The sequence below is a fragment of the Chlorocebus sabaeus genome, chromosome 20 (assembly GCF_047675955.1).
Source record: "Chlorocebus sabaeus isolate Y175 chromosome 20, mChlSab1.0.hap1, whole genome shotgun sequence".
Taxonomy (NCBI): domain Eukaryota; kingdom Metazoa; phylum Chordata; class Mammalia; order Primates; family Cercopithecidae; genus Chlorocebus; species Chlorocebus sabaeus.
This window is the reverse complement of record NC_132923.1, coordinates 6,920,116-6,946,590: the sequence shown is the minus strand read 5'-3', so window position 1 is coordinate 6,946,590 and position 26,475 is coordinate 6,920,116. Positions and strand designations below refer to the sequence as shown.

Below are 26,475 nucleotides of genomic sequence, written 5' to 3'. Positions count from 1 at the left end.
TCTTGTATTAACCCTAGAGGGGCCAGACCAAGGTTATTTTTTTATTTTTATTTATTTTATTTTTTTTTTTGACAGAGTCTTGCTCTGTTGCCCACTCTGGAGTGCAGTAGCACGATCTGGTCTCACTGCAACCTCCACCTTCTGGGTTCAAGAGATCCTCCTGCCTCAGCCTCCCGAGTAGCTGGGACTACAGGAGCACTGCCACCATGCCGAACTAATTTAATTTAATTTAATTAATTAATTTATTTATTTATTTTATTTTTAGTAGAGACAGGGTTTCACTATGTTGGCCTAGCTGGTCTCCAATTCCTGACCTCAAGTGATCCACCCAACCCAGCCTCCCAAAGTGCTGGGATTACAGGCCTGAGCCATCGCGCCCGGCCCAGACCAGGATTTTTAAGGGCCACTTATTCCTTGGGAGACACTCTAAAGTAACATCATGTATGAGGGTGCGGGTTCTCCCACTCCCAGGTCCCACAGCTGTGCCTATCAGGGCAGAACACATGGTGCCTTTCCAGGGTCACGTCCAAGGACCTGGCACCGTAACAGTGCTAGGGTCAGCGCCAGGACTGTGCGACTCCCTTCCCCAAGTCTTGGCCCCACCTCGGGCCGAGGGTCCAGGACCCCCCGACGCCCTGCTCCTGGTCCCCGGGGCCCTGGGCCTGCGGCAGGTGAGGGCGGGGCCTCCGTGGGCAGGGCCTCTGTGGGCGGGGCTCCGCGAAACCTGCCCTGCCGCCGGAGATTGTCTGCCAGAGCCTGCGAGCGCTAGCCTAGATCGCAGCCCAGACCTATGGCCGGGTCTCCCAGCCGCGCCGCGGGCCGGCGACTGCAACTTCCCCTGCTGTGCCTCTTCCTCCAGGGCGCCACTGCCGTTCTCTTTGCTGTCTTTGTCCGCTACAACCACAAAACCGACGCTGCCCTCTGGCACCGGGGCAACCACAGTAACGCGGACAATGAATTTTACTTTCGCTACCCAAGTGAGTGCGGGGTGAGGGCGCGCGGGAAGCAAAGAACCCAAGCTTTGCAAAGACCCTCCGGCGTCTTGGGAGGGAGCATTTGGGTGCCCCCATTTAGCTGGGCAGCCATCTCGCTCTGAGGTGGAGAGGCTCTGGGTTTAAAATCTCACCCTTTCACTAGTGCCTGCTATGATCCAGGGTACCGTGCTGGTACATATACATTATCTCACTTAGTCTATGAGATAGACAAAGGTGGGGAAACTGAGGCTTGGTTAAGTGGCTGATTCAGGGTCACATAGTCACAAGTGGGGGAGTTGGGATTGGAAGCCAGATCTAGAGCCCCAGCTTTAACCATCCCCTTGTCCCACTCTCAGTTGGCCTAGTTGGGCTTTGCCGGGCTGTTCAAGACTGCCTTTCCTAGGGGCTCCACCCTGAGCATGGGAAAGAGAATCCTGCTGGGCAGGGAAGGTAAGAGTGGGGTTGTGAGAGGTCATAATGGCAGGTGTTGGGTATGAATCGCCCACACATGTAGGCAGCCAAGACCAGTTGGGATCAGGCATTTCTTCCCCAGTCCCTCAAAGCTGGTCCTTTCAGAGACAAAGAGAAAATGAGACAACTGGCCAGTCGTGGTGGCTCACACCTGTAATCCCAGCATTTTGGGAGGCTGAGGCAGGTAGATCATCTGAGGTCAGGAGTTTAAGGCCAGTCTGGCCAACATGGTGAAATCCCCATCTCTACTAAAAACACAAAAATTTAGCCGGGTGTGGTGGTGGGCACCTGTAGTCCCAGCTACTTGGGAGGCTGAGGCAGGAGAATCTCTTGAATTTGGGAGATGGAGGTTGCAGTGAGTCAGGATCATGCCACTGCACTTCAGCATGGGTGACAGAGCCAGACTCCATCTCGAAAACAAAACAAAATAAACAAAAAATTAGCCGGGCGTGGTGGTGGGCGCCTGTAATCGTGGCTACTTGGGAGGCTGAGGCAGGAGAATCACTTGAACCGGGGAAGTGCAGGTTGCGAGGTTGCAGTGAGCCGAGATTGCACCACTGCACTCCAGCCTGGGCGACAACAGAATGAAACTCTGTCTCAAAAAAAAAAAAAAAGAAAGAAAGAAAGAAAGAAAGAAAGAAAGAAAGAAAGACAAAAAGAAAGAAAATGAGGCACTCTCTACCTGCTAATCACAGAGCAGCAGCCCCCAGACTTGGCAGGAAGCATGGTAGGGTCATTAGCCCATTTCACAGAGGGGGAAGCTGAGTCTCAGAGGGGTTGTGAGTTGTTCACTATCACCCATCAGGTGAGTGGCAGAGCTGGAACTAGAACTCAGGCATCCTAAGCTTTTTGCCCAAGTCACCTGCCTGCTGAAAAGTTTCGATAGAGAGAGAGTTAACCGCCCACCCCCACCCTTGGCCCCATGGGAATAGAGCCTCTCCTTCAAAGGTTGGGGACCCTGTCTTGCCATTTATACCCTAGGCAGCTGGGACCAAGAGCACCAGATCTCCCAGAATTTATCACAAGTGCTTGGGCAGGTCATCTCCAAGCCTCAGTTTTTCCCATCTGAGCAAGGGGAAAAAGGATGCCTCAGTTTAAAGGAGATACATTCAAACAAGGCCTAGAGTGTGAGAGTCTCCTGTTAAAAATTTCCAGCTGTCATTACCCTACTTCCTTTTTCTCTCTCTTGTTTTTTTTTTTTTCTTTTTGAGACAGAGTCTTACTCTGTTGCCCAGGCTGGAGTGCAATGGCATGATCCCGGTTCACTGCAACCTTCACCTCCCAGGTTCAAGCAAATCACCCTCCTCAGCCTCCTGAGAAGCTGGGATTACAGGCGCCCACCAAAACGCCTAGCTAAGTTTTGTATTTTTAGTAGAGACAAGGTTTCGCCATGTTGGCCAGGCTGGTCTTGAACTCCTGACCTCAGGTGATCCACCCGCCTTGGCCTCCCAAAGTGCTGGGATTACAGGCGTGAGCCACTGCACCTGGCCCTATTACCCTACTTTCTGTATGCAGAGCTGATGGCAGGCTATCCCCACCTCACCCTGTTCTAGACCCAACAAAATGAAGCTCAAAACGCTGCGGATATAGAGGGTGAGGTGGAAACTTGGACTTGGGCATGAAACACCAGATCCCCCACCCACCCTAGGCAGAAGGGGCTACAGCTCCTCCCTCCCCATATTTCATCCACAATCCTGGCTAGAAAAGAAGGATAAAGAGTTGGGAGGGAGCAGTCCAGAGTCTGACAGAAGTAAGCTGTTGTGTAAGGGTCTGACCTGGCTGCTTGCCACGAACCCCTGACTTGCTTCTCTCCTCGAAGCCCTCCTTATTACAAAGCCTCCCTGGAGTCCAGCCTCTTGCCCCTGTGCTGCAACGGTAGGCTCTCCTCAGACATACGGTATTTCATCTCTGAATTGCAATAAGGGAGATATAACAGGTGGGATTCCTACTTCTTTTTTTGCCCTAGGTTTCCATTCCTGTGGACTTGGATACTGTTGTGGGGGAAGGTTGGGCAGGAGGGAGGTGTAAGGTCCCTAGAGCCTGGGGCTTTGATGAGCCGGGTCCTCATCTGTCCCTGTGCCCAAGGGAAGGGGTCAGGGCCAGAGGGAGGTGTAGCCACTGCCCTTTGATTCAGGAGATGAAAGGGAGTTGTGCGGCTGTTGCTGAGCTCCAGGACCGGCCAATGCCAAGACATGGCTAGTCTGAGGGTCCGTCTGTTTTCTTTGCTGGAAGGATCCTGAGAACCCATCTGGTTCACCCACTCAGATGTTGAGAGTGAGCCAGAGAGGTCATGTGACCTGGCCAAGTCACACAGCAAGTTACAGAAGAGCCAGGCTAGAACCAGGTCTCTTGATTCCCCATCTGTGTCCTTCCCCCTACACTACAAGCCTCTTCTTCCAGAAAGCAAGTGGTGGAAAAATAACAAAGAAGGGGAAAGAGCCATTGCTAAAGGGCCACAGAAGCAAATATGAGAAAGCGTTCTGAAAAAACATGGACAGGTTCTTATTTTTATACGTCTCACAGACCTTACTTGCAGAGAGAGGGATTTAGGATAGATGGAATCAGGATCTTCCTGGAAGAGATGGGGGATGAAGGATGTGACAAGGACCAGATTGGCTTGTGATCTCTTCCAGGAGAGAGAACACAGCCCTACTGTCTCCTAGAGACAGGCGGGATGAATGGTGGGGAAGTTGGGGTAGATGGCCCCCTCAGCTCCCCCTGCTTCTTCTTGCTTATCATATTTAATATCCATACTTTACAGATGAGAAGACAGGCTCAGAGGCTTGGCCAAGGTCATAGGATCAGAAGGAGGCAGGGAGTCCTGGAATTAACTGATTGATTGAAACAGGGTCTCACTCTGTCACCCAGGCTGGAGTGCAGTGGCATGATCACGGTTCACTGTAGCTTCCACCTCCCAGGCTCAAGCAATGCTCCTGCCTCAGCCTCCTAAAGTGCTTGGATTACAGGCATGAGACACCAGGCCTGGCCAGACCTAGAATTTAAATCAAGCTCTGCTAGATGCCAAAGCCCCAGCTTTAACAGCTATCTTCTCCCATAATCTTATCTGGTCTAGGATTTATCTAGCTGGATTGCAGAGAGGCAGTAAGAGAAGGAGGGAGAGTAATAGGTGGCTTTGGAGAGCTTTATCTTCTCTCCAGTCAAAGGTGCTTGGGGCTGGGCACTGTGGTTCATGCTGTTATCCCAGCACTTTGGGAAGCCGAGGTGAGAGGACTGCTTGAAGCCAGGAATTTGAGACCAGCCTGGGCAACAAACAAAGTGAGCCCTCTTCTCTATAAAAAATAAAATTAGCCCAATGTGGTAACAAGCACCTGTAGTTCTAGCTACTCTGGAGGCTGAGGAGGGAAAATTGCTTGAACCCAGGAGGTTGAGGCTGCAGTGAGTTGTGATGGCACCACCGCACTCAAGCCTGGACAACAGAGCAAGATTCTGTCTCAAAAAAATTAAAAAGTGCATGGGTTTGGTGGAGGTGGGGCGGGGTGGGCATCAGACTCCATCCCACCCGCACAGGCATCCTCTAAAGGGGATGTTGAGAGGTTGCCTTATCTTTTTCCTCCACCTCCAACTGGAACAGCCCCTCACCTCTCAGAGCCCAAAAAGAATTTCTCATTGTGGAATGTTCCCAGAGAAGGAGATTTCTTGATGTTTAGACTCTAGTTGAAAGGTCAGAGCCTTGAGTTTTGATTCCCAACAAACCTGGGGTGGGAGATGTAAACACTTATACCACACAAGTTCTGGACTGGTTTTGGCATGTAATGGTCAGGAGCCCTTCGACCTAGCACCCTTCCTTATCTTGCTGTCCTTGAGCACTAGAATAGACATGGATTCTCTTTACTTTTTGCACAAGGAGAAAAGCAGCCAGCGGTGAGGCTAAAAGAACTTAGGGTGCGGGCTGAGTTTTAAGTGATGCTTCCCCTCCCTTTTTTTCCCCATCATCTCAAATGTTTATCATTTATTTGCGTTGGGAACATTCCGTATCCTCCTCCTGTTTGAAATGATAGAATATATTATTGTTAACTGTAGTCACTCTACAGTGCTATAAGGTCCTCAACTCCTAGGCTGGTTAGGACCGGGGTTGCACAGCAGGAGGCAAGTGAATATTACTGCCTGAGCTCTGTCTCCTGTTAGATCATGGTGGCATTAGATTCTTATAGGAGTGCGAACCCTACTGCGAACTGTGCATGTGAGGGATCTCGGTTGTGCACTCCTTATGAGAATCTAATGCCTGATGATCTGAGATGGAACAGTATCAATCCGAAACCATCTCCCACCCCCCAACCATTTGTGGAAAAATTACCTTCCAGGAAACAGGTCCCGGATTCCAAAAAGGTTGGGGATCACTGGGTATAGATCACTAGATCTATACCTTATTCCTTCTATCTTAGATGTAATTGGCTGTAATTTTGTATCCTTTAACAATCTTTCCCTATTCCCCTTTCCCCCTACTCTTCTGTCTTTATTATCCTTTGTTCTACTTTTTACTTCTATGAGAGCAACTTTTTTTTAACTTCCACATATGAGTGAGAACATGCAGTGTTTAGCTTTCCATTCCTGGCTTATTTCACTTATAAAGTCCTCCAGTTCCATCCATGTTACCAGGAATGACAGGATTCCTTTTTTTTTTTTTTTTTTTTTGAGATGGAGTGCACTCTTGTTGCCCAGGCTGGAGTGCAATGGCACGATCTCGGCTCACTGCAATCTCTGCCTCCCAGGTTCAAGTGATTCTTCTGCCTCAGCCTCCTGAGTAATTGGGATTACAGGTGCCTGCCACTACACCTGGCTAATTTTGTATTTTTAGTAGAAATGAGGTTTCTCCATGTTGGTCAGGCTGGTCTCGAACTCCCGAACTCAGGTCTGCCTGCCTCGGTCTCCCAAAGTGCTGGAATTACAGGCATGAGCCACCTCGCCTAGCCAGAATTCCATTCTTTTTTATGGCTGAATAGTATCCCACGGTGTATATATACCACATTTTCTTTCTTTTTTTTTTTTTTTTTTTGAGATGGAGTCTCGCTCTGTCGCCCAGGCTGGAGTGCAGTGGCCGGATCTCTGCTCACTGCAAGCTCCGCCTCCCAGGTTCACGCCATTCTCCTGCCTCAGCCTCCCGAGTAGCTGGGACTACAGGCGCCCGCCACCTCGCCCGGCTAGTTTTTTGTATTTTTTTAGTAGAGACGGGGTTTCACCGGGTTAGCCAGGATGGTCTCGATCTCCTGACCTCGTGATCCGCCCGTCTCGGCCTCCCAAAGTGCTGGGATTACAGGCTTGAGCCACCGCGCCCGGCCAGTATACCACATTTTCTTTATCCATTCATCTGTTACTGTTTTAGGATCTGGATGATTTGGGGAGTGGGTAGGTCTGGAGAAGCAGTGCAGGGTTGGTAGCTGCAGACCTCTCTAATTTCTTTTTTTTTTGGAGACACAGTTTCGCTCTTGTTGCCCAGGCTGGAGTGCAATGGCACTATCTTGGCTCACTGTAACCTCTACCTCCTGGGTCAAGCGATTCTATTGCCTCAGCCTTCCTAGTAGCTGGGATTACAGGTGTGAACAACCACACCTGGCTAATTTTTATATTTTTAGTAGAGGTGGGGTTTCGCCATGTTGGCCAGGCTGGTCTTGAACTCTTGACCCCAGGTGATCCACCCACCTCAGCCTCCCAAAGCGCTGGGATTACAGGCGTGAGCCACTGTGCCCGGCCTCAGACCTCTAATTTCAGCACGTATCCAGCCCTCTTCCAGGGCCTTGCTAACTCATTTCCTATCTGCCCATGCATATGACACACACACACACACAAAGCATAAAATCATACTTCTCTCAAAGTTATTTATTGCATTCTAAAGTTCAGTAATTGAGCCAGGTGTGGTGGCTCATGCCTGCAATCCCAGCTACTCTTGAGGCTGAGGTGAGAGGATTGCTTGAGGCTAGGAGTTTGAGAGCAGCCTGGGCAGTAACATAGTGAGACTGACATCTCTACAAAAATAAATAAAGTTCAACAATTATTTTCTGACTTGTCGGTGCCTCATCAGATTCCACCAAAAAAAGGGGAGCATAATTTTTTTTCTTTTCCTTTTTTTTTGACATGGAATCCGCTCTGTTGACAGGCTGGAGTGCAATGGCGCTATCTTGGCTCACTGCAACCTCCGCCTCCTGGGTTCAAGTGATTCTCCTGTCTCGGCCTCCCGAGTAGCTGGGACTACAGGCACATGCCACCATGCCCAGTTAATTTTTGTATTTTTAGTAGACATGGGGTTTCACCATGTTGGCCAGGATGGTCTCGATCTCTTGACCTTGTGATCTGCCCGCCTAGGCCTCCCAAAGTGCTGGGATTACGGGCGTTAGCCACCGTGCCCGGCTTGTTTTCTTTATGATCAACCTCTTTCTACAAGAGACTTGAAGTCATTTACAACCAAAACATGTGTATAAGAAAAGCAAAGGAGAGAAGCAGAACATAAATAATGAACCATGTACGGGGCCTACAGTTGTCCAGTTGTGATTCCAGTGGAACTCGGAGCTCCAGGCGGCCAAGGAAGCCTCACACATGCAGTTCTTTGACTCTTCCATGCCTGTCTTCCTTGCTCTGTGAGAGTACGGACTGTGGCTGCCTTGATGACAGTTAATTCCCAGAGCCTGGTCCATGGTGCGCAGCACCTTGGCTGCCTGAAGGTGGGAAAGCAGACCGGTTCCTGGGGAAAGTGACATTTCTTAGCACTAAGTTCTAAGGGAAATTTTTCACAGCCGGTTGCAGTGGCTTATGCCTGTCATCTGAACAATTTGGGAGGCTGAGGCAGGTGGATCACTTGAGATTAGGAGTTTGAGACCAGCCTGGCCAACATGGTTAAGCCCCGCTTCTATGAAAAATACAAAAATTAGCCAGGCAGGGTGGTACATGCCTGTAATCCCAGCTACTGGAGAGGCTGAGGCACTAGAATCGCTTGAACCCAGGAGGCGGAAGTCGAAGTGAGCTGAGTCACACCACTGCACTCCAGCCTGGGTGAAAGAGTGAGACTGTCTAAAAAAAAGAAAGAAAATTTTTACATGAAGCTATGAAATTGGGGTTTAGGGCGATAATAGCCCATTTCTCAATAACATATTTACAACAAATGCAATAACAGTGCTCATGACATGCTTTCTCTGGTGTTTCTTGATTAAAGTAAAAACTATAGCATGGTATTACTATGTACATAGACCCAAGACAAAAGAAAACAGGACCAGATGGTTGGGCTGAACATCATCAGACTAGGTTGATTCAAACCTTATTTACAAGTTTACAAATAGATGGGAGGGGGACAGTTACAGAACAAGCTAATAACTAAAGCAAAGCATTTGCATTTAACTCATACCTCATTTTCTTTCTTTTTTTAGATGGAGTCTCACTCTGTTGTACAGGCTAGAGTGCAGTGTTGCGATCTTGGCTCACTGCAAGCTCTGCCTCCCAGAGTAGCTGGGACTACAGGCGCCCACCACCACGCCCGCTAATTTTTTGTATTTTTAGTAGAGATGGGGTTTCACCGTGTTAGCCAGGATGGTCTCGATCTCCTGACCTCATGATCCGCCCACCTCAGCCTCCCAAAGTGCTAGGATTACAGGCGTGCGCCCCGCACCCGGCCGACCTCATTTTCAATATTACTATATGTTATTATTTGTTAGAGATGGGGTCTCACTCTGTAACCCAGGCTGGAGTGCAGTGATGTGATCTCAGCTCACTGTAGCCTCAGACTCCTGAGCCCAGGTGATCCTTCTGCTTCAGCCTCCTGAGTAGTTATAGGCGCCTGCCACCATGCCAAGTTGAGTATTATTATTGTTTTATATAAATGGGCCCGCCAAAACGCCTAGCTAAGTTTTGTAGTTTAGTAGAGACGGGGTTTCACCGCGTTAACCAGGATGGTCTCAATCTCCTGACCTCGTGATCCACCTGCTTCAGCCTCCTGAAGTGCTGGGATTACAGGCGTGAGCCACCGCGCCGGGCCCCCAAATTTTTAAAAAAATAACTGGGCACAGTGGGCCTCACCTGTAGTCCCAGCGTCTTAGGAGGCCAAGGTGGGAGGATTGGCTGAGTACAGGAGTTTGAGGCTGCAATGAGCTATGATCATGCCACTGCACTCTTCCCTGGGTGACAGAACGAGACATCTAGTAATAATAATAACTTAAAAATCCTCAAAAGGAAGAGGTATAGTCTCTGAAGTATGAGGGATGGAGGGTAGATGTGAAGAAGGACTTTCTAGCAGAGAGGACATGTTGAAAAGAAGTCTGTAGTGGGGAGAATTTTGAGCATGGAGAAAGTCAGGGACTGCAGCAGAAAAGAGCACAGGTTGGACTTCCAGCCAGTCTGTTGTAAGAGACCCAGGGATAAGGCAAATGAAGAGCAGAAGGCTTTACTCCCTTGCTCTGACATGAGGACGGCAGGGATGTTGGGGTCCCACTGCTCCAAGCTGGCCAGCTCTGTGCAGGTGGCTCAGAGCTGGGAGTCCCTGACATGCCTGGGGAGTTTTATAGGCTCGGCTCAAGGCAGCCCTGGCTGGTGAGAGCCAGGGGCACTGGCAGGGTAGCTGACTGAATTATGGGCTACGGCTAGAGCAGCCCCCAAGTGCCCCACCTGTCCCTGTCCACTGCAGGCTTCCAGGATGTGCATGCCATGGTCTTCGTGGGCTTTGGCTTCCTCATGGTCTTCCTGCAGCGTTACGGCTTCAGCAGCGTGGGCTTCACCTTCCTCCTGGCCGCCTTTGCCCTGCAGTGGTCCACACTGGTCCAGGGTTTTCTCCACTCCTTCCACAGTGGACACATCCATGTTGGCGTGGAGAGGTGGGCAGCCACCGCCTACCCTGCTCCCCCAGGTTCACTCGGGGGGCCCCTGCCCATGGGCCCCAGATCTAGCCCTGCCCTTCAAGTCTGCTTCCTGACTCATGATTCTGGGTGTCACTTGGTTTCTCTAGGTGTCCTGCCTGTCCTTATTGCCTGATTTCCTCTCCCATCCTTGACCCTCACACTCAGCCCCACCTCCTCATTCTTTAGGGCCCTTGTTTCCCAAGAGCTGTGAGAAGGGTAGACAGCTCTGGTTCCTCCACCTAGTGTGGCTTTTGTCAGCCAAGTCACAGAACCTCCTTGAGACTCGATTTCCTCATCTACAAACAGGGCCAGGTGATCCCTTCCAACTCCAGGGAGGAGCTTGACCTCCTTGTCTTTTCTCCAGAACTCCACCCCCACCCCACCCACCAAGTCAGGCTGCCCTGGCTTCATGCCAGGCAGGAGCCCAGAGGCCAGCCTCCCTCACCCCTTTTGTGCTCCCTCTTCTGCCCCATCCCCAGCATGATCAACGCTGACTTTTGTGCGGGGGCCGTGCTCATCTCCTTTGGTGCCGTCCTGGGCAAGACTGGGCCTGCACAGCTGCTGCTCATGGCCCTGCTGGAAGTGGTGCTGTTTGGCATCAATGAGTTTGTGCTCCTTCATCTCCTGGGGGTGAGAGTCCGGGGAGGGATGGAGTGGGGGGTGGGGGGTGGTCAAGGTCAGCCTCTGAGCCAGGAGCGTGGGGGCGGGGGCAGGGTGCTGCCTCTCCACCTCACCACACCTCCCCAGGTGAGAGATGCCGGAGGCTCCATGACTATCCACACCTTTGGTGCCTACTTTGGGCTGGTCCTTTCGCGCGTTCTGTACAGGCCCCAGCTGGAGAAGAGCAAGCACCGCCAGGGCTCCGTCTACCATTCAGACCTCTTCGCCATGATGGGTGAGGCCTGCGAGGTGCAGTAGCAGGGCAGGGGGCTGGTCTGGAGGCCTCTGATCCCGGCTAGAGGCGACTGTCTCTCGTGGTGCTGACTGCAGTCCTGGGGTTGTGCCTGGGCACTCACTTCCCATTTGGATTCTGTTGTGAGAGCTCTGGGATCTGCACTTATCATTCTCAACAGTTTTATGATAAGTTCTTAGAATTCAGCCCTGGGGAATGCATATGCCCTGGGTCCTTTCTAAATCCACCTCCACCCCTACTTAAAACCTTCCAGGGCTCCCACCAGCCACAGGTTAGAAAGTGGCCTCCTCAGCTACCATGTCAGCCCCTCCTCCTCCCTCCTCACTGGCTCAGGCTCCAGCCAGACTCAGCTTTTGCCTGCCCTTGCCTCCAGGCCTTTGCGTGTCTGGTTCCCGACAAACAGGCAGTCTCTGCAGGCCCCTGGTGCTGCCTTACCCCTCCTAAGGATATTTCTTCCCGGGAGATTCCTGATGCCTGGAAGCCCCTGCGCTCTCAGGCAGGGATAAGGAGAGGAAGGGTCTTGGGTCACCCCAGGGACCCATAGGAGCTAGGAGCCCTGTCACCACCACCTGCTGCTTCTTCTTTTTTTATTTTTTTATTTTTTTTTATTTTTTGAGACGGAGTCTTGCTCTGTTGCCCAGGCTGGAGTGCAGTGGTGCAATCTCAGCTCACCGCAACTTCTGCCTATTGGGTTCAAGCAATTCTCCTGCCTCAGCCTCCTGAGTAGCTGAGATTACAGGCGTGTGTCACCACACCTGGCTAATTTTTTATATTTTTGGTAGAGACAGGGTTTCACCATGTTGGCCAGGCTGGTCTCGAACTCCTGACCTCAGGTGATCCACCCTCTTCGGCCTCCCAAAGGGCTGGGATTACAGGCGTGAGCCACCGCGCCCGGCCACCACCACCTGCTTCTAAGCATGTGCCTCCACCTTGGCTTCTGTTCCTCTATTTTCATAACTGCAGACAGAAGGCAAATCCGTATTTTTAATTTTTTTCATAGAAGGTATTGAATAGGGACTGAAGTGCCTATTCCTGTATGAAACAGAGAGGCTGGCTTAGGATTGTTCAGCACTGCTGGGTCAGAGTACAAAGAACCCCACGGCAGCTGAGGCCTCCTTGCCCTTTGAGACCCAGATAAGTTTGCCTTGAATTCCAAAGGCTTCCCCAAGATTTCCAGGTGTTCTCAGGAGACTTGCATTCTCAGTTCTCTGCCTCCCAGCTCCTGGATTTTAGTGTAACCCAGACAGGAATGAGGCCCCTTCTCGGATTCTCCCACAAACGCTCCACCTACAGGATGCAAATATGAGTGTGGGAGATTTTACTCAAGATTTCGGGGCTGCTGGGACAAGCCACACCCAACAGACTACTCAGGACTGAGGGGCGGTCCCTAAGCCTCCCACCTCGCTGGCTTACACCACAGGATCCCCAGCCTTCTCCCTCACCTTGTCCTTTGGGTCCTTCTATCTATCCCTCCAGGACAGGCCTGGGAACCTCATGCAGGAAGGCAGGGTAAATGGGCTCCCAGTTCTTTCCCAAAATGCACAGGCCCAGCCCATTCAGTACTCAGCAAACAGAGGCCTCTCCCAAACACTGAAGGGTCCACCCTCTCTAGGAGAGGTTGAGGTTATCATTGTTTTCCTGATATGTGTATCAAGCACCCAGCATAGTCCCCAACATGCAATGGCCTTTGCCTTTTTTCCTTTCCTTTCTTTTTTTTGTTTTTGTTTTTTTTTTGAGATGGAGTCTTGCTCTGTCTCCCAGGCTGGAGTGCAGTGCGTCATCTCGGCTCACTGCAACCTCTGCCTCCCAGGTTCAAGCAATTCTCTTGCCTCAGCCTCCTGAGTAGCTGGGATGACAGGCATGTGCCACCACACCCGGCTAATTTTTGTATTTTTAGTAGAGACGGGGTTTCACCATGTTGGTCAGGCTGGTCTTGAACCCCTGACCTTGTGATTCACCCGCCTCGAGCCTCCTAAAGTGCTGGGATTATAGGAGTGAGCCACCGTGCTCAGCCTTCTTTTCCTTTTTTGATACTTAAAAAATGCCAATGTTCCAGCCAGATGCAGTACTCTGGACACTATACTCCAGCTTAGGCTGGAGTATAGTGGCACGATCTCAGCTCACTGCAACCTCTGCCTCCCAGGCTCAAGCGAGCCTCCTGCCTCAGTCCCCCAAGTAGCTGGAACTACAGGCATGTGCTACCATGCCCGGCTAATTCTTTTGTATTTTTGGTAGAGATGGGGTTTCACTATGTTGTCCAGGCTGGTCTCAAACTCCTAAGCTCAAGTGATCTGCCCGCCTCGGCCTCCCAAAGTGCTGGGACTACAGGCTTGAGCCACTGTGCCCAGCCCAAGGTGCTATTATTATCAATCCCACTGAACAGATGAGGAAACTGAGGCTGCTGAGGGTAGGTGACTTGCCTGCAGTTATACAACTTGTACCTTGCATGGGAGCCACTTCCTTCTTCTCGCTGCCTGTCCACCATCTAGGGACCATCTTCCTGTGGATCTTCTGGCCTAGCTTCAACTCTGCACTCACAGCGCTGGGGGCTGGGCAGCATCGGACGGCCCTCAACACATACTACTCCCTGGCTGCCAGCACCCTCGGCACCTTTGCCTTGTCAGCCCTTGTGGGGGAAGACGGGAGGCTTGACATGGTATGGGGAAGAGGACTTCAGAGAGGCAGAGGGGGTGGCCTGGGTCGGGGAGGAGAGGTCTGAGACCCTCAGGAAAGATTCTCCCGGGGAACAGATAAGGGCATAGGCATAGGGGCTCCATCTGTGCTGGTGGCTGTGGGGTCAGAATGGGAGGAGATATGATAGCAGGAGACTGAGAGGCTAGATGGCAGAGGAACTTCCAGAAGCAGTAGGTGTCACTGTGGTGGGTAGGGTTGGGTTGCTGTGGGTGTGGTGATCTGAAAGGACCTCCGACACCTTGCTCTTCCCTTAGGTTCACGTCCAAAATGCAGCGCTGGCCGGAGGCGTTGTGGTGGGGACCTCGAGTGAGATGATGCTGACACCCTTTGGGGCTCTGGCAGCTGGGTTCTTGGCTGGGACTGTCTCCACGCTGGGGTACAAGTTCTTTACGGTATAGATGCCTCTTGGGGCCTGGGCAGAACATGGAGTCTTTGGTGCCTTTCCTCCCGCCTCTCCAACAGGATGAGGTGGTGGGGAGTGGGCACAGGAGACTCATGATCTGTCCTGCCCTCCAGCCCATCCTTGAATCAAAATTCAAAGTCCAAGACACATGTGGAGTCCACAACCTCCATGGGATGCCGGGGGTCCTGGGGGCCCTCCTGGGGGTCCTCGTGGCTGGGCTTGCTACCCATGAAGCTTATGGAGATGGGTGAGTTTCCTCCCAGCCCGCACTGCAGTCACCATCCCTCTGGAACGACCTCTGCCATTCTCTTTCTTTGTGTGTGACCAAGAAAAAAGAATTCATTCATTCATTTATCCGTATTCTGGGAGCAAAGGAAATTGGAGTTAACAAAACCAAGCTAGAAACTGCCCTCCTGGTCCTCAATCAAGTGCAGCAGAAGGTCATGGACAAATGACTTCAAGAGTGTTACTTGTTACTGAAGGGTCAATAAGAGTTAATAACCCTTAGGATCTATTTTTGCACATCAAGGGTGGGCAAGAGCAATCCACAAATGGAGTCTTGAAAGGTGCCTAGGTGTCTGCTGGCCTACGAGGGTGGGAAAGTGTTCCAGGCTGTGGGCCTGGCTTAATCAGTGGCCTGGAGGTGAGACTCAGCCTGGCATGCACCCTCGAGACCCTCTTGGCCACTTCGCATCCCCCAGTGCGAGTTTCAGTGCCATGAGTAGCCCTGGCTCTGTGCTGCATCCCTCTCTCCCCCTACCACTGCCTTTCCACCGTCTGGTCTCCCTGCAGCCTGGAGAGTGTGTTTCCACTCATAGCTGAGGGCCAGCGCAGTGCCACGTCACAGGCCATGCTCCAGCTCTTCGGGCTGTTTGTCACACTGATGTTTGCCTCTGTGGGTGGGGGCCTCGGAGGTGAGTAACCTTGGATTTTCCAGAGGAAGGGGCATGGGATCCTAACACCTGACATGAATTCATTCAATCATAGATATTTATGGAGCATCTACTTTGTGCCATAAAGTAGGGATTGGGTTGTGGGTTAAGGGGTAACCAACCTCCTGCAGGCACAGAGGTGCATGCAGTTGCTTGCTCCTTTCTGGTGCCAAGGGCAGCTGGGGTGAGCGAGGCCCTCTCTTACGGGTCTGTGCTTGCCTGTGCTGCTCCCTCTGCCCACTAGAGGGAAGCCCAACCTCAGGCTGAAGCCTAGGAGAGGCTGGCTGCGCCATGTGGGGCAGGGACAGGGACAGGGAGGGGAGGAGACGGCCTGCCACCTCCAAATCCCAGTGCAAAAACCTTTCACAGAGGCACACTGCCCATGGCCCTGGGTCAGGCAGTCCCTCTTCATGTTTGGCCTTAGTCTTTTTGACCTTCAAAATAAAACCTGATTCAGCATCCCCTGCCTTCTGCTCTTACCTGGAAATTTCCTTCCTTCCCTCCCTCCTTCACGCCTTTCCTCTCTCCCTTCCTTCCTTCCTTTTTCTTCTTTCCTTTCTTTTTCTTTTTTTTGATGGAATCTTGCTCTGTCACCCAGGCTGAAGTGCAGTGGTACGATCTCGGCTCATTGCAACCTCTGTCTCCCAGGTTCCAGCGATTCTCCTGCCTCAGCCTCCCTAGTAGCTGGGATTACAGGCATGCACCAACACACCCAGCTAATTTTTTGTATTTTTACTGGAGATGGGGTTTCACCGTGTTGACCAGGCTAGTCTTGAACTCCTGACCTCAGGTGATCCGCCCCCATCAGCCTCCCAAAGTGCTGGGATTACAGGCTTGAGCCACAGTGCCCGACCACCTGGAGATTTTCATTCTCTAATATGGTTTAGTTCATTCATTTAATAACTTTTTAATGCAATAAGCTTTTTTTTTTTTTTTTTTTTTGAGGCAGAGTCTTATTCTGTCACATGGGCTGGAGTGCAGTGGCACAATCTCAGCTCACTGCAACCTCTGTCTTCCAGGCTCAAATGATTCTTCTGCCTCAACCTCCCAAGTAGTGGCATGCCACTATGCCCGAATCTCTCTCTCTCTCTCTCTCTCTCTATCTCTCTCTCTATCTATAGAGAGAGAGATGGAGTTTCGCTCTTGTAGCCCAGGCTGGAGTGCAATGGCACGATCTCAGCTCACTTCAACCTCTGCCTCCCGGGTTCAAGTGATTCTCCTGCCTCAGCCTCCCAAGTATCTGGGATTACAAGCTCCCCCAACCACACCCGGATAATTTTTGTATTTTTAGTAGAGACAGGGTTTCACCATGTTGGCCAGATTGGTCTCGAACTCCTGACCTCAGGTGATCCACCTGCCTTGGCCTCCCAAAGTGCTGGGATTACAGGCGTGAGCCACCACACCCTTCCTAATTTTTGTATTTTTAGTAGAGATGGGCTTGCTTTCACCATATTGGCCAGGCTGGTCTTGAACTCCTGACTTTAAGTGATTCATCTGCCTCAGCCTCCCAAAGTGCTGAGATTACAGGTGTGAGCCACTGTGCCCGGCCACAATAAGCATTTTCTGTGCCCCTTCTGTGTGGGAGGCCACAGAAAGCTCAGCAGCTGTGGTTCATGATAGAATCAGGAACTGGTCTATTACCAACTGCATACACTTGAGCAAATTATTTAACTTCTCTGAGTCTTGTTTCTTTGTTTGTAATACGGGGTAATATTGGCCTTGCAGGGTTGATGTGATTACTCAGGAAAGCAAGACTAATTAAGCACTTTGCACAGGGCCTGGCACATAGTAGACACTCAACAAATACTGCTTTTGCCTGCACAGGCATCATATTGGTCTCATGCCTCCTAGACCCCTGTGCCCTATGGCACTGGGTGGCACCCTCCTCCATGTTGGGGGGCAGAGAAGCCTCACAGATCCTTCCCTACCACCACCAGGGCTCCTGCTGAAGCTACCCTTTCTGGACTCCCCCCCAGACTCCCAGTGCTACGAGGACCGAGTTCACTGGCAGGTGAGACATCACTGGGCGCTTACACCCTCTGAGTCTCCCTTCCCTGCCTTGTCTCCCGTGGCCCAAGCTGCCTTCTTCCTTCCTTGCTGCTGCTTCTCCTCTGGGGTACACCCCTGAGCTGTGGCTCCCAGGCTCCTGGAGCTACCCTTTCACCTCTACCCACTCCTGCCTTCCAGGTGCCTGGCGAGCATGAAGATGAAGCCCAGAGACCTCTGAGGGTGGAGGAGGCAGATACTCAGGCCTAACCCACTGCTGGCCCCTGAGAGGACACGCTCCTTTTCAAAGATGCTGACTGGCTGCTACTGGGAAGTTCTTTTTGAGCCCCCATTCCTCTGGCTGCAAGAAGGGAGCCATGAGCCAGAAGGAGGCCCCTTTCCACAGGCAGCATCTCCACAGGGAGAGGGGCAGCAGGAGGCTGGGAGATGGTGGGGAGTGGGGCCATAACTGGGTACGGCAGGGGGAACCTCACCAGCTACCTGAACCGACTGCCCTACCAGCCTGCACTTGGGTAGAAGAGGCCAAAGTGAGGCACCCAAGTGATCCACTGGCCCCATGTCACACAGTTACAGTGAAGCCCGAGCCAGGCCTGGTTTGAGGGTGATAAACGCCACCATCTCTAAGGGTTCTGACTCCTTGTCTTTGTGCCCTGGGAACATAAGAAGTTCCTCTTACCTTCTAACCGACAATGGTAGAACCTCCTGGAGGTTCCTGGAGAGGCAGGAGAGGGCTTTAGTGCTGACAGATGCCTGATTCCTGATCTGTGGAAGTCCCTCCCCAGTGCCATGTCCTACCAGGCCAGTGCCCCGCCTAGGCTTGCCTGTCTCCAGGCACAGGGAGTTCATTCTCTCCCAGAAAACAGGATTTTTTTTTGTTATAGGATGTCTTGGGCTGCGGGAGAGAGTTCTTCCTGTTCCAGAACTGCTGCTACTCTGACCTTCAACTCGGGCAGCCTCTGAGCAGAGAAGGAAGAGGGTGCCCACAGAGCCCAAGGGGCCACCAATAAGCTAGAAGCAGCCAGCACCTAGTTGCCACTTATGTCCCTGTCCCAAGACTGAGGAGTGGGGACTAGCAAGGGTATCATTGTGTGGATTAGGGCTGTGGCAGAGAAGGTTGAAGACACCACCCGATCCCCACCCAAGGGCCTCTGTTGTCCTGAAGTCATTTGACCACCAGAGGGCGCTCCAAATCCAGAAGCGGAAGATGCCGCCTTTATGTTCCTCCTTGGTCCTCTATGAAGAATGAAACTCCTTCCTACAGCCTAACCCCCTTCCTGTCTGCTTCAGCTCTGGTCCTCATGCATTCATGCCATAAGCCTTTTCTGAGTTCCTATCCCGCACTACATGTCAGGCAGATGCCAGGGGTTTCAGGTCTCTCATCCAGCAGAAATCCATCCCTCCAAGTAGACTGGAGCCCCCTTTCCAACACTGAAGGACTGGGACCCCCTCCGCCTTCTCCTGCCTGTCCTCTAGGCTTCTGACTACAGCTATCTCTCCCCTAAAACCAAGACCAATCAGACATAGGAACCTAAGGAGGAAGTGGAAGGATTCCTGGGACCTAGCCCTGGAATGAGGACAAAAGGTGGCCCCATCAGGCTCCATGCTCACCTTAGCTGGAGGGACTGAGCTGGGCTGGTTGGAGAGGCCAAGCACAGGGGTGAGGAGAAGGAGGTTGAGGAACAGGCTTCTGTGGAGCCATCCCAGCTCATGTGGCCCAATTGTGCCTCTGTCTCTTTAGCTCCTCTCCTTCCTCCACAGCCCTCCATGCCCATTGTTGGCTGGGGTAGGTGTGTTGGGAGCAGACCCTTGTGTGGAAGCAGAAGGATGACTGCTGGGATCACAAAAAGGTTCCTGGTCACTGTCAGCCCTTGCTAAGAGGAAGGGAGGGAGTTTGGGAGAGCTGAGGCCCCATCCCCCATTATGCCTATGGGGCCTCAGTTCCCAGCTCTGCTCTGCGTGGGCCCAGATACAGCCAGCTGGCCGGTTCTCCCGAGTCCTCAGAGATCTGAAAGAAGACTTTCAGGAAAGGGGGATTCAAGGATAGGGTGAGATCTCTTCCCGCCCCAGCCCATTCTGGGTGAGGAAAGCTACAAATCTTCATTTATTCATGGTACCAGCTGGGTGAGGTGACTCACACCTATAATTCCAGCACTTTGGGAGGCTGAGGCAGGAGGATTGCTTGAGCCCAGGAGTTTGAGACCATCGTGGGCAATATAGTGGGACAGCATCTCTACAAAAAAAATTAGCCAGGTGTGGTGGTGTGCACTTGTAGTACCCACGAATCAGGAGGCTGAGGCAGAAGGATCGCTTGAGCCCAGCAGTTCATTGCAGTGAACCATGATCGCTCTACTGTACTCCAGCCTAGGTGAGAGAGACCCTAGCTCAAAAAACAAGCAAACAAACAAAACTTCATGGCACTAACATTTTACAACCTGACCCTTTCCCTTTGCTGGTTGATTCCTTCCTGATTACAACCAAATCTTCTCCAGGTCTGAAAAAAATGGGCAGCTCTAGCCCAGACTGGTCATTGGCTGGGGGGAGTGGCCCATCTCAATCCAGGGAGGCTTCCTGGAAAAGGGACAACTGAGCCCTCTTTAGGGGAAGGCAGTTGCCCAGCCAGGTTCCACAGGACAAAGGGTATAGGTCTCATCATAGCTTGCCAAGATGTCCGAGAAAGGGTCAGGGAGAGAGCTAACCCATAAGAGGTGGCCCTCTGTGCCCTGTAAACAGATAGTTCTAAGCTCTATCGCCTCTGTGAAGCCTCCCATGGCCCAGGCAATGATGCTGATCCCTGCCTCAAGCCCCTGCACCCTGATCCCATTCTCATTCAGGGGACTGTCTGCCCAGGACGGAACTTTCCTAAGCCTAACCCTTGGTATTTCACTCTATTTCCTCCTCTCCCTCCCACTACTTTACCTTGAGTGCTGGACTCCTCATGGGCCCTCCAGACCTTGTTCCACTTCATAGGACTGAGCCATTCTTTGTGGTCTGAGTGTGGGTGATCATCCCACCACTGATTTCAGTCAGGGAGCGCAGAGGACAGGAAACACAGGTACCCTTAGCGCCCCTGCTCAAATGCGACCAAGCCCTTCCCTCCTCTCCCCGGAGTCCCTGCCTCAGCAGCATTGTCCCCCACATGGTGGCCCATCTATTCAGGCTGGGTCAACAGGGGGACAACAAGCAGGTCAAGGAGGTGGCAGGGACAGGGGCCAAGGGAGCTCCTTCCTCACCCCTTCAGGACAATGAGGCCTCTGCCCCTCAGGGACAGCCCCTCTGATCAGCACCATTATTCCTCTCAGTTCAGGACAATCGGACACTTGCCCGCTCATGAACTCTGTCTATCCAACCCCAATGCCTGATCTCTGAGGACAATGATGGACGAGGACACGGCCCCTGCCTGCGCCCCAGAGAAGACTGATGCGGGGAAGACAGGCTGCGCTGGGGTCAAGGTGGAAGCCCGCAGGGCCGGCGGCATTGAGGGAAGGTTCTCCGGAAGCAGCTGCTGTTCTGACTTGGCGCAAGTGTGTGTGGACGACAGCAGGATTTCCTGCCCAGGGACTCAGGATAGGAGGCCCAAGGTCCCCAGGAGCCCCCAGGTGCTTCTGCCCTGTGTGGCCAGAGCCCTGTCGGCCAGGAGCTAGAAGCTGCTCCTCTGACCTCTAGAGGACCCGGCACTCCGAACCCCGTGCAGCCTGGGAAAGGCCTGAGATTCCCCCCTATTGGGATTCACATCACGACGCGGCGGCCCCAACTCAGGGAGGAATTAGACACGGCGTGGGTGTCCCAAGTGCGGGGCGGTGGCCGTCCTGGGGCAGATGAGCGCGGCTGCCGCGTCCCCCCATCTCACCCCGATATTCCGCTCCCACCGTCAGGATCTCCCCCACCGCCGCCTCCGGCCCTGCGCGCCCCTTCTTCTTTGTCTGGCCCGCCCGCTCCCAGCCGGTCAGCCGCGCCGGCCCGCGCGCCCTGGCCCGTGCGCCCGCCGCCGCCGCCCGGGAACAATGCGGGCCAATGTCTCCAGGCGGGCGAGCCGGCTATGCAAATGCCCAACGGCCTGTGAGAATTCCCTTCGCCGCCGCCTGGGCTTCCACGGCCTGAAAAGGGCTGGCGGCCGGGCCTGGATGGGGGAGGCGGCCACTGCATAGGGATGAGCTGTCGTCCCGGAGCGCCCGGGACAGAGCGCCATTGTCTGTGCTGCCGTCGTGTGATCGCCAGTGGAGTCCGCCAGCCCGAGAGGAAGGCGGAGGGTGACCGGAACTAGGCCTTGGGGCGCAGAGGGGTGGTCATCTGTCCCCCGTCCCACGTACCTACTCCTCTCCCCAAAAAGCCTTGACTTGGGGACCTGGCCATGGTGGCCCCCGTCTTGGCTGCCCCATCACTAGCCTGGGGGGCTGCACAAGTCTGAGCCTGTGTCTCTTGGGGTTTAAAGCTAGTCATCATTGGGGCTCTTCTTACCCTCCCTCCCTCTTAACCTGCTCCCTGCAAACTCCATCCATTTATACACTTCATATTGACCCAAAAGACTTTGACAGGTGTCTCTGAGGCCAGTTCTTTCCAGAGCCCTGAGAGAAATACTTGTGGTGTCCCAAAGCAAAAGAGGTTACTGGGCAGAGATGCCCCAAGGCCCAGTCCAGGCTTTCTTTCTTTCTTTTCTCTGCCATCTACCACCAGGTGGATGCCCCAACTTTTTACTGGGAGAAACGCCAGTTATGGCAGGATGAAAATAAACTTCTCCAATGATGCAGAGGTGTGGGCTTGTCACACAAAGTCCCTCCCACAAGCAAAAGAAGTGCATCCCTGTATCCCAGCACGGGAGATTGTACCCATCTAATAGAAGGCACTGATCAAACACTTGAGAATACCCGGGCAGCAGGCAGGGGAGCTCTCTGCTCAAAGCAGAGCCTGTTCTGGCTGGGAACTTGGCACACTGGACTTGAGCACTTCCAGGATGAGCTCCAGTGAATGGGCTGGAATCTTTGCAAGGCACAGGACCTGAGTTCACCTTTTCTAAACCCACCCTGAGACTCAGGAGCAAGGGCTTCTGCCACTCAAGTGAGATGCTGTTTTGGAGATGGTACTTGGGTCCTTGAAGCAGTGATGCTTCCAGGATTCATAATGGCTTCAGGGGCAACACCAAAATGAGAACTGTCCCAGGATCCCCAGGTCTTCAGTGGCAGGAAGGCGAGAGAGGCTGAATGAATGGAGGAGGGAGGAAGGGAGGAGGGCAGGCAGTCTTCTGGAAGGCAGGGCCCCAGCGCTGGGCTCAGAGGCCTGTTCCTTTGTGCTGTGGCCCAGCCTTCCACCTGAGATGCAGCTCTTCCCCTCTGTCCCCCTGGCCTCTATAAAGATCCAGGTGCAGCATGCATGTCAGCCATTCTGGGGTGTGTGGCAGTGGGGCCTGGCTTCTGGAATAGTATTTGGAAGACTATTAGATGAGAGGAAGGTTGGGAGCAGGGACCAGGCCTAGGAGCTGAGGCATTTCATGGTGCCGCGGAGGCAGCCAGAGTTCTGTTCACCTCTATTTGGGGTAGTGGACCCTCCTTCAGCTCCTCATCTAGCCACTCTCTTATCTAGGGTGCTAGTCCAACCTGGAATCCCTGCACAGCATTCTGACCTGGGGCTGCACAGCCTCATGGAAACTCAGAAAGTGATCCAGCATCCCTACCCCTCTCCTCTGCCCACCCAAGCCCCAGAGCATACGTGTCCCTTCCATTGCCCTCCCTCTCCAAGGCATTAGCAGATGGTCACCATTGCTTTGGGCAGGCCCCAGAGCTCCCTGCCCCGAAGTGTCCCTTTCCCTTTTGCCTGGATTTCCAGGGCTCTCTGTGCTGGTGTCTGGGGCCCCAGGCAGGCACCAAGCAGGCCCAGCTTGGCTCTGAGGCTGAGAGAGGAAGTGAGCTTTGTTGTGCCTGGGCATCGTCTGGATTTTCCCACCCTGCTCTTCTTGGCAGGAAAGCCCTCAGCTGGAGAAGTTGCCCCCGCACTACACCAACGTCCCCTCCTTCCCAGCTCAGCACCATCCATCTCCGTCTCCCCAGAGCAAGGAATGTGCTCCAGGACACTGTGGGGCTTGTTCCCAATCCCCTTCTAGCTCATTTCACTCGGGCTTTTATAGATTTGCCTCCATCCCATGGGCTACTGTCTGGGTTCCGGCTCTGAAGACACAGACAGAGGTTCCCCTCCTCCCTGCAATTCCTCACACTTCACTTTGTCCCAACAGCATCTGAGGAAGCTTCACTGTGGGGGGTCAAGGCATCCTGGTGTGGGAGGCGATGGGGGGTGGGGAGTGGAGGGTGGGTCCCATTCCCCATCTTTCCAGCCCCTGGCCCTGCCGGCCTCGGCTCTGGCACTGCCCATGGCGGCTGCATTATTCCCCGTGCTGCAGCCATCCATCCCCTCACCCGCCCTTCCTGTCCACGCCCCACAAGCCTCGATTATTGGTGAAATTAGCACCGGGCTTCTTGTTGGTGGTTGCTAATTAAGACCATTAATAAACACGATTATTAATGCTGTAGCAGGCAGCAGCCCAGGCATCTAATCACTGCACCGCTGGCAAGCACTGGGCCGCCAGCTTCCGCCCGGCTCCATCTTGGAAAGGACCTGCTCCTTTCCCGGGCCCACTCGCCTCAGGCCCTGCCAGGGAAGGGTGGGTGGAGACGAAGGCGCCAAGAGGAGTTCACTGAGCCTTGCAGAGAAATGAAGGCACAACCTGCACTCCAGGGAGCCCCCAAACTGGGCAGGCCGAGGCCAGGATGTGTGCCTGTGAGAGGCCTATGAACCCACCTGATGCCAGCACGCGGGGTGGGCGGGTGGCGAGTGCGAAGGCTCTGGAGAGAGCGTGCGTGGGTGGGCGCCCACACGGGCAGCCCTGCTCTCCGGCAGCTCACAGCTCAAGTGCCCTCTGGAGTCCCCCTTTGCCTGCTGCCCTGCAAACCAGGCTGTGGAGTGTGGTCCCTCCTGCAGGGGTTTCACCGTGGTTAGGGCCATCTCAGCGAGACAGGGAGGCGCTCTCTGTAAGAAGGTAGAAGACACCTCTGACCAGAATGTTTCCCTCAGTTACCGGGCGCCACCATGTGCCAGGCCAGGGGGTACTGTCATAAACAAAAGGCAGTCTCTTCCTGGGAACTGCCCCATCACCTCAGACTGCATGACATCTGTCCCTGAATGTCTCCCTCACCCCTTTATGTGGCATCCCACCTCACACTGCCTGCAATGAGCTGTCTGTTTATCTATTCACCACAACGGGGCTGTGCTCTGCGCGAGGCCAGCGGCTGTGTGTCCTCGAGGGCAGTGGAAGCCCACTCTGGCTTTGGGGATGAAGCCTTTCCTGCCCTTGTCTCTGGGCCACCCTCCATCCACTCCCTTCCCTGCTTTGCTGTCCCCTGCCTGACCTCCAGCCTTGGGCTACCAGAGCAGGAGGGGTGGCAAGGAGCCCTCTGGTCCAGTTTGCCCCACTTGGACTCTGTTGGAGCAGGAGAGCCTGCTTGCTCTCAGCTGGGACTCCAGGAGGTAAGATGTGATCTGCCAGGCAGGGTGGGCCCTGGGGGCCTTTCCGGGAGCTGTCTGCTGCCTAGGCTTCCCCTCTAGCCCAGCCTGACCTCTGCACCCTCTTCTGCCATCCACTTACACCCCAAGAAGTGATCCACAGCAGCCCAGGAGAGCTTGGGAAGGAACCTCCCCCACACACCTGCTTCCCCCCATTCTTCTCCACCCCAACTTCAATATCTTGACTTTTTCCTACAGCTTTTGAAGGAAGAATCCACCAAGACTTTAGTCTCTCCCAACCCAGGGAATAAGAAGAGAAAAAAAGTCCTGAAAACAAAACCCCGACAACAACCTTAAAGTAGGAGAGATTGGTTGGAAGGCTTTTAATCCCTTAATCCCTCTCAGATGGGCCTTGAGACGCTAATGATTTTCCTAATTATTCCCTCCGATTTTCCCATCGCTCTGTAAGGACCTTCAAGAGGAGCGAAATTCCGAGTGAGCGGGTGTGGGATGAATGGCAGGCCCACCTCCCCCACATCGGGCCCAGAGTCCAGGCGGCTGGAGAGGTGGGGGAAGGGCCAAGAGTGCCCCCAGCTGGGCGCTTGGGCTTCTCTGCCACTGACACCCGTGTGCAGGGTGGGCCTGGGACAATGGGGCGGTCGGGGGCTGCCTGAGAGGGCCAGGTGTGGGGCTGGGGTCCCCTCAGTGTGAATGGCCCATTATCCTGCCTTGAGGATGGGAGTTGAGGGTCTCTTTGTGTCCCCCAGGAAAGGCCTCTCTGGCGATAATCACCCTGGGAGGGAGGTGGAGGTGGTGAGGAGGATCTTTAAAGGGGGCCAAACCTCCCCAGAGAACAGTTGGCCATTCAGGCCTCCAGCCCCTCTCTTGTCTCTAGCAGCCTGGGATTCAGTGGCCCATCTCTGGGGGGTGGGGCGAGGGCTAGGCCAACACACATGACCAAGCTTGGGCTCAGGTCCCCTCCCCATCAGTGTGGCCTGCCCGACTGAGCCCAGGGGTGGCTTCTCCAGGAAACCGCCCCAGCCTCCCTCTCAACCCCCACCTAACATTGGGTACCCTGGGGCTTTGTCTCATTTCCCCTGAGACACTGAGTTCCTCTGGGGGCCAGACCTGTCTGGGAGCAGACAGTGACCTTTGACCCAGCCATGTCCTCTTTAATGAAACACGGGGATTCTCATTCCACTCCTACAAATTCCCGATGGGATGAAGGCATTAGCCCCGTTTCACAGATGACAAACTGAGCACTTAGCAGACTTGTCTAAGGTTGCACATCCAGTTAGGGACGAATTAAATTAGAGCTGGATCCTTCTTTTTTGTTTGTTTGTTCGTTTGTTTGTTTTTTGAAAGCCCTGATACTGTACCAGGTACAAGGCTTTTGTACATGCTGTCCCTCTGACCGAAATGCTTACCTCCCAAACAACCCAAGGGCCGATTCTGCGCCTCCCTTGGTCTTTGCTTGAATCACATCCTTCATGGAAGGCGATGTCTGGGATTTGCTTCAAAATTACACGGGAAGTGGGGGAAAAGGAGGTGGGAGTGCAGATGAAACAAGATTGGCAGATGTTGAAGCTAGACGAGGGATGGGGGGCTCATTATACTATTCTGTTTATTTTATATCTATTTTTAAATTTCCACAAGAAAAAGTGGAACAAAACCTGGTTTTCCCTAAGCACCTTATTTTATTTTATTTTTGAGGCAGAGTCTCACTGTCACATAGGCTGTAGTGCAGTGGTGCAATCTCGGC

At 53.2% G+C, this 26,475-nt stretch overlaps 1 protein-coding gene across 1 annotated transcript; it reads left to right on the top strand.

Annotated features, from left to right (window-relative positions):
* Window positions 1-591: 591 nt before the first annotated feature.
* On the top strand, window positions 592-17,664 carry RHBG (Rh family B glycoprotein). The gene is made up of 9 exons (XM_073008280.1): window positions 592-977; window positions 10,069-10,255; window positions 10,759-11,174; window positions 13,682-13,848; window positions 14,141-14,278; window positions 14,403-14,536; window positions 15,082-15,203; window positions 17,159-17,232; window positions 17,409-17,664. Exons 1-9 carry the CDS (start codon window positions 791-793, stop codon window positions 17,475-17,477), a joined length of 1,494 nt encoding a protein of 497 aa, XP_072864381.1. The 5' UTR covers window positions 592-790; the 3' UTR covers window positions 17,478-17,664.
* The last annotated feature ends 8,811 nt before the right edge of the window (window positions 17,665-26,475 follow it).

What these genes read in the sequence shown, in the direction of transcription:
- RHBG (XM_073008280.1), top strand. Translation starts at nt 791, where the DNA reads ATGGCCGGGTCTCCCAGCCGCGCCGCGGGCCGGCGACTGCAACTTCCC. An exon ending in AAGACGGGAGGCTTGACATG is followed by an intron (nt 13,849 to 14,140) that starts GTATGGGGAAGA and finishes CTCTTCCCTTAG; the next exon opens with GTTCACGTCCAAAATGCAGC. An exon ending in TGTGGGTGGGGGCCTCGGAG is followed by an intron (nt 15,204 to 17,158) that starts GTGAGTAACCTT and finishes TACCACCACCAG; the next exon opens with GGCTCCTGCTGAAGCTACCC.